The sequence below is a fragment of the Martes martes genome (assembly GCF_963455335.1).
Source record: "Martes martes genome assembly, chromosome: 14".
Lineage (NCBI taxonomy): Eukaryota > Metazoa > Chordata > Mammalia > Carnivora > Mustelidae > Martes > Martes martes.
In genome coordinates this window covers 55,279,171-55,296,589 of record NC_137902.1, presented here as the reverse complement: position 1 = coordinate 55,296,589, position 17,419 = coordinate 55,279,171, and the positions used below count along the sequence as shown (strand labels likewise).

At 55.2% G+C, this 17,419-nt stretch overlaps 1 protein-coding gene across 2 annotated transcripts in view; it reads left to right on the top strand.

The window, feature by feature from the left end:
* The window catches only part of ADAMTS14 (ADAM metallopeptidase with thrombospondin type 1 motif 14), a gene marked incomplete at its 5' end in the record, with an annotated part of 72,813 nt that overhangs the window by 9,508 nt on the left and 45,886 nt on the right, over positions 1 to 17,419 (top strand). For both annotated transcript variants that reach the window (XM_080822468.1, XM_080822467.1), the window contains one exon: positions 12,047 to 12,203. In XM_080822468.1, coding sequence (XP_080678594.1) covers positions 12,047 to 12,203 — 157 coding nt within the window. The remainder of the gene's footprint in view (positions 1 to 12,046; positions 12,204 to 17,419) is intronic.

Below are 17,419 nucleotides of genomic sequence, written 5' to 3'. Positions count from 1 at the left end.
CAGCGCGTTTGTCACTCTCTCCGTGGCTGACTGTCCATCTGTCCCAGGCGGGCAGTGACAGATGTGGCACATGCGCCATCATTTGCCCTCCTGCACCCCTGGCCGAGATACCGGTCCTCTGGGGCACGCTGTCCCCCAAGCCCGTGTCCCCAGTATGTGGGGACTGAGGTCTGCAGAATGAAAGCAGGACATGGTCTCTCGGGAGGGAGAGGGCTCTCCTCACGACGCCCCTCACCAGGCCGACCTCGGATTGCCAGCTGGGAAGTGGCCCTGCCTGGACCTCGGCCGCATCCCAGGAGGCAGGCAGCCCAGGCGTTGCTGGGGAAACCGAGGGGCTGGACCAGTTACCCACGACTGTGTGACAAGCTGGCCTGGAACGGACATACTCACAGTGACCACACGTTCTTTCTCACTGCTCCAGTTGGCCGGGCTCTTCTTCTGCTGCTTGCTCCGGGCTCCCCTGTGGCTGCTCGCAGCTGGAGGGTGGGCTGGCCTGGAAGGCCCGAGCGGACCTCATTCCCACATCGGTGTCAGCGCTGGCCGGGCAGCGCTGCTCCCTCTACCCAGTGGGTACCACAGGCCTCCTACACGCTGTGTCAGGGGACACTCCGGGACAGCACGGTCACAAGCTACAGGGCCTCTCCAGGCCTAGTCTGCCAAGTTGCCTGACGTGGCTTTGGTGTGTTCTGCGGGTCAAGGTGAGCCACCAGGCCAGACTAGATTTTCCGATGGAGGGGAATGGATGCTGCCTCTGGAGGGCAGGGGCAGCAGAGTCTCACAGCAAAGAGGCGTGTGAACAGGGCCGGGAGGACAGCAGCCACCTTCGCAGGCATTCTCCCATACTGTGGGCAAGTCACTTGACCCCTCTGAGCCCCAGTTTCCACATCTGTAAAGTGGGCGTCCTACCTTGTAGTTTTATTCATTAGAAATCCAGCATGCCGCCATAGTGTCAGAATCATAAATGGTAGCTTTATCACGATCATCGATCTCCTGGGATAAATATGGAGACTGAGGCAGGATCCACAGCAGGTTTGTTTCCGGACCTCTGGTCACCGGTTCCAGTCCTCTTCCTGCCTCCCAGAAGGCCCTGTCCCATCAGGGCCTCTGTCTGTCTGAGCGGATGTGCAGGGTCTGGGTCCTGGGTAGTTTTCTTGTCTGGAAGGTGGTCTGGTCTTGCAGAATTTCACCTCCCTAGTCTCCCCACGGCTGGGTTGTGCTGTCTGCCCTGGATTAATAACTTATTTATGATATGGACTAAAAGCCAGACATCACCTCACTGCTGCTTCTCCCGAGCAGAGCCAGTGAGGGCTGGGCTGGGGGCTGGTTTTATTTGCCTTCCCCGGCATCCTCAGGCTGGCTTGTGGGAGGGCAGCCTCCGGGCTGGTGGGAGGGCAGCCTCCGGGCCGCTGAGTGTGGTGGGGGCTGTGCTTGCCTTCCCTCTGCCTCCCATGCTCAGTGGCTTAGAGGTCGGAGAGTGGGCTTTTGGAGGGGACCCAGGGCATTTGTGCCACGGGACGTTTCCAAGCCATCTGCCAGGCCTGGCATTCTGTTTTCAGCAGGTGGGCCTTGTCCTGCCTTCAGAGCCTGCGAAACAACAACAATGACCTGGACCACAACAATAACAGTAATCTTTGCAGGCTGCCTCAGCTCTAGTAGCCGAGTTTCCTCTTAGCACAAATAATCCTTGTGTTATGAAAACCTCCAGTGATGAGTTCAGCTCAGCATCGTTTGCCCAGATGACCTTGACTTTGGCCCAAGTGCAGACAGCTGTGGCCAAAGGAGGCTTTCAGGGCCTCTTGGTCCCCTCTTAGTTTTCTAGACGAGGAAGCTGAGGCTCAGGGAGGGGAAAAGACTCACCCAGGGTCACACAGCAACTGTCAGGACCCCTGGCTCCCTGTCCAGTGCTTCCCCACAATCCCACTCTTGGCCTCTCCTGAGTCAGTGGGCAAGGACCGAGTAAATGTTGACAGTGATTCAGGTCGTCAGCCCCGTGTGGGACAGAGATGCACGAGCCATGGCCACAACTTTAGAGCCCAAATGCTAAAGCAATGGGCCTGGCGGTTGCCTTCTGGGGTGCGTCCCGGCAGTCCTCGGGCCTGGGTCCCACCGCGAGGGCAGGACGCTGAACTTCTGCATGTCCTTGTTTCCCCGAAAACTGGGAAGCCAACTAAGAAAACACAGTGTCACCTGCCTGGTTAGCAGGATCTGAAGGTCGAACAGAACCTTCGGTGTTTCTTGGCCCTAAGTCAGTATTGCCACTGTTTCAGCCATTTTCGAAATACAGGAGGGCAGTGGGCTGCTAGTTTGCACACTTTACTTGTCAGAGAATATCAGACAGCCTGCAGTCTCCTTTTCTTTTGCTTTCCCTAATACAGCTGAGGGGTGGGTAGAACAGGCTCCTTTCAGAAAAATGTTTGATTTGAAGGTGGGAGTGTTTGTGGGGACACAGTTGGTCTGAATGCAAACCCTGTTCCCAGTGGGTTGTCTGAAGCCTTTTGTCAGCCTCTGCTTTTAAGCCGACCAAATATTTATAACTTGGATCTGTCCAGAAAATGCCCATACCCCCCAACCCCTCCCACCGCCCCCCCACCCCACCCTACAGTAGAGGTTCATTCTGCTCCTGGAGGCTAGCAGGAGCTCGAACTCTGAATGAGCAACTCTAGCCCAAAGAGGCCTTGTGTTCTGTAGCCCGACAGGCTGCTGGCCTGGGTGCGTTGAAAGCTTGGTGCTTTGTCACCTCATAATTCATCGCCCCTAGTGGGGACACTCTAGGTAAAACATGTTGTCCCCTCAGCCATGTCGACATTGTATGGGGAGCGGGTCCCTCATGAAGGCCCATATGCCCGAGGGAGTTTGTTAAGGGGGCTTGGCCCGAAGGATGCTTATTGAAGGAGGTTTGGTCCCAAAGTTGGGACCCTGGTGTGTCTCAGTATTTGTCCTCCTGAAGCTCACATTTCAAAGAGCAATAGAGAGGAATATCCCCTGGGTGGGGACAGAGCATGGCCACGAGCTACCAGGGTCACGGAGGAGGGAATGATGACAGGGTGACATCTGAGCTGGGCTGGAGGGGCAGTCCTGGCAGAGCTCACAGCAGCCACGAAGGTATGGAGGCCCACGTGTGAGCGGATGTGGTTCCAGGTGTGGAACTGGGTCTGTGTGGCTGCCATGGGAGGGGAGATTTTTGTTGCCAATAATTCCCAAAGAGAAACAAACAGGACTTGACAGGAAAAACAAGTTGCGGGGAGGTCCAGACACCACCCCTCTCTGGGGCGACAGTTGTGGCCTCCCTAACCGATGCCCTTGCCTCTATCCCTGCCCCTGTCTTCCATCACCACCAGCAGCCAGAGCAGTCTTGCTCAAGCCCAGCGCTCCCGTGACGCTCCTGTGGGGGGACCCAAGTAGTCTGGGGCTGTGGTCCCCCCTCCCCGTCCCCCTGGGACCCCTCCTCCTGTAGTGCTCCCCTGACTGCCCTCCTCTGGAGTCTTCCTCCTCCCCTCATCTCCCTCAGGCATTTGCTCAAATGTCATCTTCTGCGTAACCTCTTTCCTGACTCCATTCTTGAAAATTTCAGATCCCACTTCTCTCCTCTGCTTAAGTACCCTCCCCCGGCACCCCCCCACCCCGCTCTGGCTCCTTCCATCTGGTATGCCATGGTTTTACTGATCACCTGTATCACCGTGTAGAAGGTGAGCTTGAGGTGAGGAAGGGGTTGGAGGCTGTGTCCCCAGCATCTAGAACGGGTCCTGCTCAGTACGCAGCTCAGGAATGAGTGAGTGACGGGGGGAACCATACCAGACAGAGGTTTAGGCGAAGGGCAAGTGCAGAGACTGAACAGGACTCGGGTGCCTGGCGAGTGGCCCACATGGCTGGGGTGTGAGCACTTGCATTGCTAGTAACTGACAGGGTTTCGCACAGACAAGGTTTGGTGACCTGTCAGAGTTCTGAGAATTCTAGAGAACATGTTCATGGTGCCAGGTACAGGTCAGGAGCAAGGGCAGTAACGTGCCCCAGCTAATTGGGCTTCCTCCCCACGGAGGGCAGTGAGGGCATGTGTGGCCAGGGGCCGCTTGTGGCTGGAGCTCGGCCCTTCACGGGACTCTCCATGACTAAGCCCACTCCTACTTCCATCCTGCCATGCCTACCCGCCTTGCGTAGGGAGCCTTCCCTGCCACCGCCGCATCCCTCATTTATCACCCGCTGCGGCCCTGCTGTGTATCCGTCTCAGTGGTAAACATTTTACATGTGTGACCTCGTTATAGGGAGCATGGCTAAAAACCAGGTCGGCTGCCCCTCTGGGCCACGGTGTTGTCAGATGGACCACAGGGGAGGTCTGGCTAGGACAAGTGAGCTGAGAGGGGCTGGCCCTCAGCTCTTGTGGGGGGACTGGCTCACCTCTTCCGGGAGCCACCCTGCGGTCAGCTGCCTTGCTTTTGAGCTGTGGGGCTCCAACTGCAGGGCCTTAGGTGCAGGGAGGCCCTCCTTGGCAGGGCCCGGCAGCCGCACTCCCTCCTGACAGCTCTCCCACTGCTTCCTGTCTCCTTGTCCCGAAGCTGCTGCCACCGCCAGGACTCAGGGCCAAGCAAGGGGCGGCCAGGTAGAGCTCCCAGCCCGAGCTTGGTGTGCTATGGTGGTGATGGGGGGACACTTCAGAGCCACATGGCTTCTGGGCACAGGGAATGGAAATTGAGGGTGGCTACCAGCCTGGCAAGGGCTGCCTTGAACTCTGGCTGGGCTCCAGGGTGGGGGTTTGCTGTAGACGGGGACTCTGAGCACCTGCACCTGTGAGGCCCTGCCCTGTCCCTGGGTCAGGACCTCTACTGCTGGGGGGGTGGGGGCAGTGTCATAAAAAGTGACACTGTTCCTTTAAGAATATTTACCAAGCTTTTGAAGGCCTAAGCAACTGCTGTCCACAGTGCCAGAGGACAGAATCGATCATCACCTTCGTCATCATCAGAGGCCCTGCTACTAATTTTCTCACCCTCCTCACTGTGGACTCCCCAGCTTGGGCAGCTGTGACATCATTGACTTGCCACTGGCCACCCAGCAGATCACAGCCCCCCCCCCCCCCCACCGTACCTCCCCTCACCCAGCTCAGGGCAAACTTGGTGAATTATCCTTCACTCCCAGTGGAGTCACCCCTGGAGGGAAGGAGCTGGTTAGGTTCTCAGACCAGATAGATGCCATGTGGACCGTCCTTGGTCAGGCTCAGCCCAGGGACAGGCTCACGACCCAAGGCATGCAGTAATGCGGCTGCCCACACCCCCTGCCCAGCCACCCTCTCGTTCACGGCCCGTTTTCATTCTCCTCCCCTTCTCTCTCTGTCTTGCCCATTTCCTGCATTACGGCAAATGGATTCTGGTCGGACGACTACAGTTGATAATACTCTGTGAAACGCCCATGATCCCTTAAACATTCCATTGTCCAGAAGCTTCCCGAGTCCAGATCAGTGGTTCCCAGCCCTGGCGGCACACGACAGTCACCTGGGCAGCTCAGAGAACCTCCCGATGCCTGGGCTGCACCCGCTGAGATTTGATCCGTTGGCTTGGGGTGTCGTCTCAGCGCTGGAAATTCTGCAAATGCCCCTGGTGATTCAAATGGGCATCTGGCGGGGCGGCCCACTGCTGTGTGCTTCTGGAAAAGTCTACTGTGTGTTTGGTAGAAAAGTCAGGGTCAGGTCGGGGGTTTCGGGAGGGCCAGCCGAGAGAAGGACAGAACGGAAGAGGCTGCCCCCCCGCCGTGGGCCACGCCTCAGAAGGACCTTGGCACGTCGTGACTTCAGTCCATCCTGCCAGTAACCCTTTGTTTTTACACGGGACTCTGAGACTTGGGGAGGGCCTGACTCCCAGCTGCAGCCTCTACACCCCTGGCAGGGAAATGGAGGACTTCATGGGGTTGGTTTCCTTTTTTTAAACTGTGTTTTAAATGCTTCTCATATAATGATGCCTCGCTCGTTGCAGCGGACCGACATTCCGTGCAGAACTGACTTCCCTTTTCAGATGGGCAATTGTAGAAAAGTCAGAAAACACCTCAGAGTTTAAAGAGAAGGAAGTTGCCGCAATTTCACCACCCAGAGACAGGTCTCTAGCAGCTGGGTGTGCTCCACCAATCTTGTGCGACCTTTGTCATCTTTGAAATTACCCTGCACCGGTACAGCCACTTCTTGGGAAGGAAGTTTCCCCTCAAGGATGCTCAACCCATGGTATCTTTTTCCTCTGGGATTTCTTCCCGTGTGTGGACAGGGATCCGAGTGGGGTAAAGCCAGGTCACGGTGGGACCCAGAGTTTGAGGCTAACCATCCCATGGTTCCAGAATGCAGCTCCTGGAGCCATCTGCTCCCTTCCTGATCCACAGGGACTCCCAGGCACATGGTAAATGAGGCGGATGATAATCCTGGCAGCCAGTGGGAACACCGGCATAGTCCTTGCCGTGCGCCTGGACCCTACTAGCCGCTCTGTGCACGTTCCTCAGTGCAAGCCCCCAGGATTGGTGCTGGTATAATCTGGAGACACGGGGATGTGGGAGCAACTTGTCCAAGACGATAGGGCGTGAGAGTGGCAGCGCCCAGGGATGCTGGGTGGCTCCTTGCATTTGACCCACCACACCTACCACAGCCCTTCTCCCCCGAGAAGGATCCCGGCTGCAGATGGCCTGGAAAGCTTGTCCCCTAGCGCCTCCCAGGGTGTGGGGCCTGCGGAGGTCCTGAGCTCAGCTGAAGACCTCCAGCTGGTGGAGGCGGTCGGCTTCCTGGTGTTTCTTCCGAGACTCTGGCCTGTTCTGGGAGTTCTCCGGCTGCGCATGTGGGGCAGGCAGGGCCGGGCACACCGGCTGAGGACGAGCCCTTCAGCTCTCGCTCTGGCCTCCGAGGGCTCCTTCCTCTCGCCTGTCCCCAGAGCGGCAGCTCAGGAAGAATCAGCTTTCAGACTCGCCTTGGCCGGGGCCCAGGCCTTGGCAGCAGAGCTCCCGCGGCCTGGAGCTCTCACAGCAGGTTTGAATGACCCGGGATCGCAGCCTCCTCGGGCCTTGGTCCCAGCCGCGCTGACTCACGCTTCCGCGGCCCTGCGCGGCTCGTGTGCGAGTGTCCTCGGCGTGCGTGCGTGCGTGCGTGTCCGCCGGCACGCGGGGGGTGCCATCCCTTGAGGGGCCTTGCGGTGCGTGCGTGGCCCTGTGGTACGCCTGCATGCGGTCTCTCATTTCTGTAAATGTGCATCCTGTTTAATAGGTTTTTTGAGATACAGGTCCCGTACTGTGTGGTTCTACCCAATGTAAAGTGTACAATGCAGTGAATTTTTATGATGTACATGGATTTGGGTAATTATTGCCACATTCAGTGTGAGACCGTTTTTACTATCCCAGAAAGAAGCCTTGTGCCCTTTTGTGGTCACCCTTTACCACCCCTTCCCCTAATCTATGACCCCAGCCCTTGGCAACTGCTCATATTTCTCTGTCTGTATCTGTCTATAGACTTTTCTCCATTCTGGATGTTTCCTATGGATGGAATCGTATACTGTGTGGCCTGTCGTGCCTGGCTTCTTTGACTCAGCAGGACGTGTTCGAGATTCATCTGTGTTTCGGCATGCATCAGTTTTTTGCTTTTGTTTTTCTGTTCATCCATTCATCTGTTGGAGTGGAATTGTGGGGTCCTGTGGTCACCGTTTCGTATTTTGTGGGGCTGCTAGAGTGCTGTCCAGAGTGGCCACATCACCAGCTGTGTCCGGTATGGAGGGGAGCAGAGACTCTGGCAGTAGCCGGCCAGGGCTGGTGAGGGGAGGGAGTTTCCCAGGTAGGGGATCCCTGAGGGCATGCGCATGCCAGCAAGAATGTTCCAAGAGAGCATGAGCATGGTGATGCCAGAAAGAGGGGTGCTAATTTCAGGAGCTAAGTTCTGGAGAGGGAGAGAGGGAGGGGAGCCGGAGATGAGGACGGGCACAGCTGGAGGAAGTTCATAGGGTGGTGACAGGGTAGGGAAGAGCCTGCCTGATGGTGCCTGTTTCTCTTTGAAAATAGGACAAGAAGAGCTGGGGACCGTGGTAGGAGTCTCAGCCATCGGGAGAGCTGGGATGCAGATGTAGCAGGGAAATGCAGCCGCTGATTCCAAGTGAGATCAGTGGGCACTGCGTGCGTTTCTCTCTCGGTATGCAGCCCTGGAGAGGGTGGTTAGGTGGGTCGAACCAGGGCAGTGGGAAGGAAGGAAAGGCAGGGAGAGAGAGCTATGGGTGTTCACAGAAGTATTATGCATCTAGACTGAGAAGTCCAAGGTGGGAGGAAGGGACGCGAGGACGTGGCAGGGGCGGGTGGTAATGGTGGAGGTATGGACAGTGATGGAGCAGTGAGGTCACGCACTGGAGGTCTTGGTGATGCTTGGTGACAGCTGGAGCCAGAGTGCAGGGGTTGGGTGAGTAGGACGGTGGTGGGAAGGAAGTAGACACCTGCAGTGGGGGCTTTTGAGTTCTGGCCAGTGATGTGGTCTAGGCCGGGGATAGAAGCAGGTTGCTGGGTTGGGGCGGGGAGTGGGGGGACCTGAGGGAAGCCATTTCAGGTTCTCTTACTGCCCCCAGCTGTGTGCATCACCCCTGGCCTCCACTTGCTGGGCTTCCTTTCGTTTTCTACAGTGGAAGAGTTTTAAGCTGGGTTTGCTGGAAGCCTAGAACCTGAGGCAGCACAGCCGGCAGTAAAACCTTGGTAATGGAATTTCCAGAAAACGTTTGGGCCCAAGAATGTGCTCTCCTTGGGAGGTGGTGGGATGGTTGGATGGGTTGGAGGCCTGCTCTGCTCCTTTATCCTCTGGGGAGGCCCTGCTTAGGCTCACCTTGGAAGAAAAAGCAGGAGGGGACCTGGCTTACCCCTTACCTGGCTTCATTGGGGCTGTCATCTTGAAATAGGTCCTCCTGGGCATTCTGCAAAGGTTAGTGAATCTGAGGGCACAGCAAGGGGGCTCTGGATTACACTTTGCTAGAGAGAGGGTGTATGGCTGTCCTCTCAGAGTTCTGCCACTTACCAGTGCCTGGACCCCAGGCCAAGTCCTTGCTCACTGTCTCTGCACTTGACCTTGCACAGACGGAGTGCTTTCCTGTCTCAGCCCAGACTTCAGCACCTGCAGGGACACATATGTCAGTCTTTGAGGGTCTCTTCTAGGAGAAGTGTTGCCTTATCGTACCCTTGCCTCACAGTTTATGTGCAAATACGTGCAATGTCAGAATAAACACGTTTATGTATACACATGTACACAGATGTCTAATTCTAAAATAACATGGCTTCAGTTACCTGCTAAAATATGTGGGACCTCATCCTGATGGTAGACAGCTACCAATGACCAGCTGAACTTGCTCAGTTATGACCTGTGGCAGGAGACAAGGATAAGCCAGTGCCTGTGTCCTCCAACACCACATGACCCCGTCTCCTTCAGGCGCCCCAGACTTGCCCTCTGGACCTGGGGGCTTCCCCTGCAGGGAGGCTGGGCTGAGGCCTCTGGATGAAGACACAGCAGAAGGCATTACCTTTGCAGCTGACATGATGTCATGATGCCATATTGGAGATGTCAGACAGGTCCCCTTTGGCCACGCACCTCCCAAGAAAGGCCTCTCAGTAGCAGCCATAGGAAAGGGGTCCAGAGCCTGGCTGCTGGTGGCCAGGCCTGTGCCTTGGAGAGTTTCCATTTGGAGAAGTGGCCTGAGGGCCTGCCCAGTGTGTGGCTCAGCGGGCTCTAAGCAGCTGTGTGTTGTCGCTGTCTGTGCTGCATGAAGACCCTTTCTCATGCATGTTTCCATGGAGTTACAATTTCCACGAGAAGAAGGAACCAGTGAAAACAGATAGGGCCGACCTTTATTTTCCAGAAACTTAAGTTCCCCCTTTTCTGGATGTCTTATACAGAAATTTGATTTGATTTGAGTCCTTTAAAATTAGCCACCACTTTTCAGAAATATAAACATCTCGTAAATTGAGAGACGGGAGTTATTTGGCAGGGAGGCAGAGAGCCAGAATGTTCCCATTGCCAGTCTGTCTGCCCCAAGTGGTGCCTGGTTTCCTGGCCAGGGCAGAGCAGGAGATGGTCCGCCAAACATCTCACGATGCAGATGGGGAAACCGAAGGCCATGGGGGAGGGACCTGCCCAGTCTACCCCCTGATCGTGGCCGAGCCTGCCCACCCATCCCCTCTCTAGGAGGAGGGTCTCAGAGGTTGAGGTCTGTCAAGGCCAGACGCAATGCCCAAAATGGACCAGGAACATTGCTGGCAAGTTCTGTCCTTGACCCCAGGGGTTTGGTGGGATCGATAGTCACAGAGAGGTTTGAAACTTCTTTCCCAGGTTGTGTATTACAGGGCTTGGGTCTTTGCCCTCCCCAGTTAACCGGGATAGGGAAATAAGGGTTCACTAACTTCCCTGGGGAGAGGCCTGTGCTGTCACTTACTTACTGGGTGACTGGGCATGTTTCTTACCCATTCTGATGGAGCCTGTTTCCTGATCTGTGAAATGGGTCTAATATTTGCGTCTGTCTTCTAAAGCTGTTGTAAAGTTGAAATGAGATATGTAAACAAAGTGGCAGATAGTGTTACCATCAGTGATAAGAAGGCTGTTTACAAAGGGTGGAGTGTAGGGAAGTGTGTTGCAGCTCAGTAAAACCTTACGAGTGTCCCTGCACAGAACAGGTTACATCTTGAAGAAGGGAGCTCTGTGTTGCTGGAGGCATCCAAAAAGTGAAGAACTCCCCTGAGTAGGGAGGTGGTTGACGGATTGACTGAAGCTTCAGACTGGGGCACACGTGGCGATCTTGAAAGGTCCATGATTGTGGGCAGGAGGGGTGAGACAGATGGCAGTGCCTTGCAGTCCAGCCTGCTGCCATGCGGATCATTCCAGAGCCTGCGTCCCTCGTGGGAGGCCCTGAGATCTGGTGGCCACGTGGGGCAGGGAATGCCAGAATTCGAGGAGCTGCGGTAGCTGTGGCTGGAAGAGGACTGATGGCAGGAGGTCTTAGAGGACGTTGTCTCAGAACAGGCTGCGGTGGGGATATTGGTGGCATTTGGCTGCGTAAAGTCACAGCTGCTTTAAAAAGAGTCTTCTATTCAAGTGGAGAAGGTCCGATAGTTTGATAAGAATGGTTTCTTCTCACACTGCCTGGTGTTCACAGCTGCATTCCCAGTGTCTGGAGCGGTGCTGATATACAGCAGGCACTTAATAGATAGTTGTTGAATGAGTGAAGGAATTCAACAAATATATATTCCTTTAGAACTGCCTAATGTTTTTCAGGTACTGTGGTGGGTGGGCTTGTCTGACTGCTTTCTAGAGCTGGCGAGGGTGGGAGGATGGGGGAGATGACGGAGGATGGGGGGGTGGGGGAGGTGAGGGGTGGTGGGGGGAGGGCGGGAGCTTGTGCAACCCAACCCACGTCTTCACACACATCACATTACAAGTCTCGTTGGCCCCCGTGATTATTGCCTTCATTGGGGGCTAATAACACGCTTGCCGGCCTTGGCCAAGGTTATATTTTTAATGTTTTCATTTCCAAGGCCAACACTTGATTATTTTTACAGGCATATCTTGATGCAGGCGAAAAATTAGATTAAAAACAGGGCATGCATTCCTGTGCCCTACCCTGGCTCTTTCGTTGTCGGCGAACATTAGCGGCTGTCCCGGGTGTAGACGCACACATGCTTTAAATCTGAAATAATAGCCCTTTGTATGGGAGTGGGGGAGCAAGCACCCATGTGAGGCATAATTAACCTTTACCAGTAGGACTCTCCCCTCCCCCGCCGCCGTCTGCCCCGTAGGTAAAGGCAGCTCTTCGGGATGGTGCTTTGGGGTTGGAATTCTGCACACTCATGGGGTTCCACAGCACAGGAAAAGTGGATCCGCTCTGCTGGAAATGGGCATGCCCTCCACCCCTTGCTGGCGTCCTCCCACCCACTCGCCCCTCCCCGCCCTCGAGGAGGGGTCTGTACCCGGGGACTCATACACGTGTGTGTGCGTTCCCATATGCTCGCCTGTTGTGTGCGGTGTATTCACACTTCTTCTCTCTCCCCCTTTGCTCCTCCGGCTGGCCGGGGCCTGGTTCAGGCGGGCCTCATCCGCACGGACAGCAGCGACTTCTTCATAGAGCCCCTGGAGTGGGGGCAGCAGGAGCAGGAGGCCAGCGGGAGGACGCACGTGGTGTACCGCCGGGAGGTCCGCAGGCAAGAGTGGGCCGAGCCCGGCGGGGACCTTCACAATGAAGGTAGGCACTGGGCAGGTCCCTGAGCTCTACCTCGGCGTGGACCTGCGGTATTTCTAGGTCATTTTGGACCTTAATCTCTGGAGCCTTGGCCTCAGTCTTCTCATCTGTAAAGTGGGACTGGAGCATGTATACCAGCAGAGAAACCCCAGTGGTTTTTAGAGGCTACTACAGCTGGCTGGAGTTGGGAGCCAGGCGAATGACTCGGGTCCCCTGAACTGAGGCCCTGGGGACTCCAGAGGTCTCTGCGCAGCCCTACATTTCTTTGGAAGGTGATTTCCCGGCCTAGCAGAAGGTGCAATGGTTCCAGTTAGCTCTTTCCCTCCTTAAAAATCAGCTCAGCCCTTGGGAGCCAGAGGAAGGAAGGTCTTAGGGCACCCATAGGGGGAACTGCTGCGTATCAGGGCATCGGGGTCCACTTTGGGTCCAACAGACCATTTTTAAATCCTATGTCCAACACTGTTGGCTGTGAGACCCTAACCAAGTTACTTAACATCTCTGAACCTTGTTTTCCAATCTGTAAGGTGGGGGCAACTGTGGCTGTCTCTGGCCGCGTGTATTAGCGATTGTCCATATAGAACTCCCATAATGGGGCTTGGCACGTAGCAGGTGTTTGATAAATGATTTGCTCTTACTCCAGTATTGTTATTAGGGTAAGTACTGAGCAGTTAAGTGAGAGGCCCCCAGGAGCAGGGGTAGCCTTGCAGCCTGGGGATGGGCACAGGAGCCTGCACACCAGCAGCCCTTAGGACCCATGCTCGTGGGAGTGAAGCAGGGAGGCAGGGAGTGCTGGTCATGGGCCCATGTCCAGCCGCACTGTCCAGCTTAGCTTTGCCATGAAGCCCCTTGGGCCAAGAGGACACGAGAAGGCCTTGGGTGGAATCTGGCCTTGAATGGACCACACCCTCCTGCCAGGGCCCTGGTGGGGTGGGGCGGAGCGAGAAGGAATGCTTGGAAACCAGTTGTCCCCACACACGAGGCCTCCTCTGAGGCTCCAGCTGCTGCCCAGTGTTGTTCATAGGAGTGGCCGAGCTGGGTGGTGGAGGGCTCTGCAGGCCTGGGATGGGGTGGGGGGCAGGGACTCATGGAGCCTCAGGGAGGGGGGGAGCTGGAGTGGATTTCAGGGGCAGCCTGGGACAGCACCATGTGGCTGGGAAGAAGGACGTGTCTCCCTGGGCTCCATTTTATCTGAGGCCAGTTCTGAACAAAAGACCATTAATACCCCTTTTTGGGGAGACCCTGGGGAAGTTCTGCTCCACGGCCGTGAGCCTGGAACCAACCACATTGCTTGCCGTCATGGTCAGTGGCTGGGAAGCCCAGACCATTGAGCTCACAGAGTTGGCACTCAGGCTGGGGAAGGCTGGTGGGGCTCCCTGTCATCGGGGGAGTCTTGGGCCTGTGGGGGATGCCATGCTCTGGGCCCACCTGTGTCCCTCCTTAGAAAGACGAGCGGTAGTGGAGAGCTTTCTTGGAAACCTGTGACATTCACTGTTACTTTAAGATCACTGGTGGGTCTGGGCCCAGGGAGTATATTAGCATTTCTGGGTGTGCCTATCTCTATTTATCGTTCTTGATAAAGTCGAACGGTTTCACCTCACATATATGGGTATACCTCTTAGCCCTCAGAGAAATGCCTCAGAGGCCTAGGCCAGAGACTGCTTAGCTGCCAATAAATGGGCTTTTGAGAAATCTGCCTCAGCCTGAGCTCTTTCTCCGTCTCTGTCTGCCCCCATGCCCCATGCCGCCCAAGTGTCAGCCCAGCTCAGTGGTCCCCTTTCCTGGATCGCTGAGCCCTCTGGATTTCGCCTGGGACTGTCTTCTTGTCCCAGATAGGCTGGGGATTCCTGGAGGACAGGTACTACGTCTTCATGATCTTTCTTCCTTACATGGCCTCTGCCACCCCACAGGGTCTGGCTTTCCTCGAGGAAGGAGAGGAGGCATCAGAAGACCCATCAGATTGATTTTCTAGCTGAGCTGTGGCCTGTGAAGGGGCCTCCGCCCCCTGGGCGCCACTGTAGGAGTATCTGACACGCACCGATGAACTTGGGGACAGAGGGGACTCTTCTTGGCACTCAGGGTGTGGCCTTGACGGCTGCTTCCTGAAAAGCATGCGTGTCCCCACAGACTCACCCACTCATACGGAGCACACACTCACACGTGCACACTCACGCACCTCACACACTCATCCACTCATCCGTAACACACTACATTCGGAGTCTGAAGGTAGAAATTCCCCTGGCCGGACCGCCACAGGGACTGCCCTGTGGACCCTGCTTGGCCTCAGGGCCTGTGTCCCAGATGCAGCCATGCTCCTAAGGCTGCGCTTTCCCTCCTCACCCCACGCCCTGCTCTCATGAATTAACAACCAGTCCCCTTTGCCCCCTCCCCAGCCCCTGGGCAGCCACCTATCTACCTCCTCTCTCCATGGATATGCCTGTACTGGGCGTCTTATGTAAAGGGAATCAGGCAACATGTGACCTTTTGTGACTGGCTTCTGTCACTCAGCCTGTGCGTTCCATCCGTGTAGCGTGTGTCAGTCCTTCCCTGTGTGTGGCCGGTGATACCCCAATTGCACGAACAGACCACATTTTCTTTATCTCACCATCTGTTGACGGATGTTTGGGTTGTTTCCATTTTTTGGTTATGACGATAACGCCGCTACGAGCGTTCATGGACAAGTTTCTGTGTGGACGTGTGTTTTCAATTCTTTTGGGTATAGAGCTTGGAGTGGAATTGCTGGGTCCTGTGGTAACACTGTATTTAACTTCTGGGGCAACTGCCAGGCTGTTTTTCAGAGCAGCCGCACCATGTCATACTCTCAGGGGGCTTCTTGGGTGGGCTCCTGGAAAGCTTCCCAGGGGCCCTGCTTCTCCCACCCCCCTACTTGGAAGGTTACCTAGGTCTGGCCCAAAGAATGAGAGACAGAAGAGGGTGTGGGTGGCACCTCCCCAGGGCCTGTGGTGACGTCAGCAGGTCCTCCCCGTGGCCCCTTGCTATCTTTGCTGTGAGGGAAGTCTGGGTGGGCCCTGAGAGGGTGTGACCACGGGAGAGCCGGAGCCCTGGGTTTGCTTTTGTTCTGGGCTTTGGCCATTAACCTGCTGTGTGACCTGGGAGGCATCCGGGACCCTCTCTGAGCCTCCCTTTGACAGACGTGGCTGGGAGAGCTGCCAAGGTTCTAGCTGCACATTTTACTCGCAGTTGGTAAATCTATGGGCCCTGCTCATGTGTTGTGTTGGGAGTGACTGTCGTTTAATGTCCCCACTCCAGGGGGAGAATGCCTGCCCCCTGTCCTCCCCTCCTCTCTCCTAGACATTTGCCTCTGGGCAGCTATACTCACCCCTGGGCTCAGGTGCCAGGTCGAGTGAGGGCGACAGCAGCTGGAGCCCCGCTCCCCAGCCTGTGCGTCACTCAGAGGGCTGGCTGCATGCTTCTGCTTTCCCCATGGGCCAGTGGGCACGTTTTTCCAACCCTTTAGTCTAGTGCTTTCCCTCCTTGGCACTTGCGGGCCGCTAACCAAAGGGAAGAGAAAAAGAAACAGCAGAGTCCCATGGTTCCCCCTGTTGTCTGTCCTCAGATTTCAGGTCCTGAAGTGCCCGTGTCCATAGCAGCTGAGAGGCAGGACTTGCGTCTCTGCCGAGGGACCGGTGGAACCCTCCACAAGGGTTACCCACACTGTGGCCGGCGTCACCCCATACTTGCTCACAGTGGATTTTGCCAGTGTCCTTCCCTCTGCTCGGGATCCTCCATTCCCCAAGCTCCAGCAGGTTGTCTCCTATTCCCGGTCTGGCCCAGCTTAAATGTCCTCTCCTCCAGAAGCTTCTGTCAATTCCCCAGTCCTGGTTTGTGTCTCCGGTGTGGCAACCTTCCCTAGTCAGTCCTCCTGTAGGCCTTGAAGTTTTCATAATACTATCTTCTGGTTCCTTCTCTGTCACCTGGGGCAGGCAGTGGGGCTTGAGGGGAGGGGACCCTGCCTTCATCACCTACCCAGCGTCCACCCACCTCATAAGTTTGGGTCCCTCCTGCAGCCACACCCCTTGATACATGCTGGGCGTGCACTGGTGGCATTTTTCTATCCTTAGCCTCTGTCCCACTCTTTGGGAGATTCTCACATAACTGGATATTCATAGAAATCAGTGGTACAAGGATCAGAACTTCAGGATAGGATGGTGGGGAAATCATGAAATGTTAAGGCTTTGGAGCTTTCTCAAGAGACCCCAGGCTCCTATCTTGCTTCCTTAGTGTGGGGGAGGAGAAATAAATTTCCCTTTACCCTTCTAGGTTCTTGGCTGAGGCACCCTGTAATAAAAGATAAGCAAGAATAAAGCAAACAGAGGTTTAACTACATGGATACCTCCTGTATACATGGGAGAGCCCCAGGGAGACTGAGTAACCCCCCAAATGGTCGAAGCCACCACCTTAACATCTTCAGCTAAAGACAACAGAAGATGTCGGTGGGTGGAGAGGAGGAGTGGGTTATGGGACGTTACCAAGGAAAGCACAGTAAACAAGGGGAAGGTTATGTGGATTTAGGTCATTTCCTTCTTTATCGATAAGAGTTTCCTGAGATTTAAAGTCATCCTCCTTTTCCTGGTAGAGACAGGGAGACACCCTTACAAATGGGGATTTTCCTTCTACATGAAAACGTCTCTTGACAAAAGGCTCACTTCTATGCAATTTCCAGAGCTTTCCCTGTGTCTACTATTTCTGAAAAATAATCCATCTAAAATAACCCTCATGCCACAGAGATGTATTTTGGGGTGGCAAACTGTGCCCCCCTTCATTAGTTTTTCCCACAGTGTCCTCAGGAACCCTTAACTTGACGCCCCAACCAATGTTGCTCTGGTCTATTCAGACTAGGATGTAGATGACTGATATCTGCTTTGGGTGCTACTTTTTTCGGTAGTAGCCCCCATGATGACGTTTCCAAGCCTGCTCTCTTGATTGGGACAGACCAGGACAAGCTTCTCTGGACCTCAGTATGTTGACCTGTATATTGGAGCAGTGACCTGAGAGTTGTTAAGGATTGGATTGGACTCAGGCTAGGGGTTTGCAAACTAAGACCCACCACATATTTCTGGAACTTAAGTTTTATTGGGACAGACATACTTGTCTGCTTATATATTGTCTATGGGCACTTGTATGCCAGATTGAATTGCTGAGACAGAGACGGTATGACTCACAAAGCCAGAAATACTTACTATCTGGTCCTCTACAGAAAA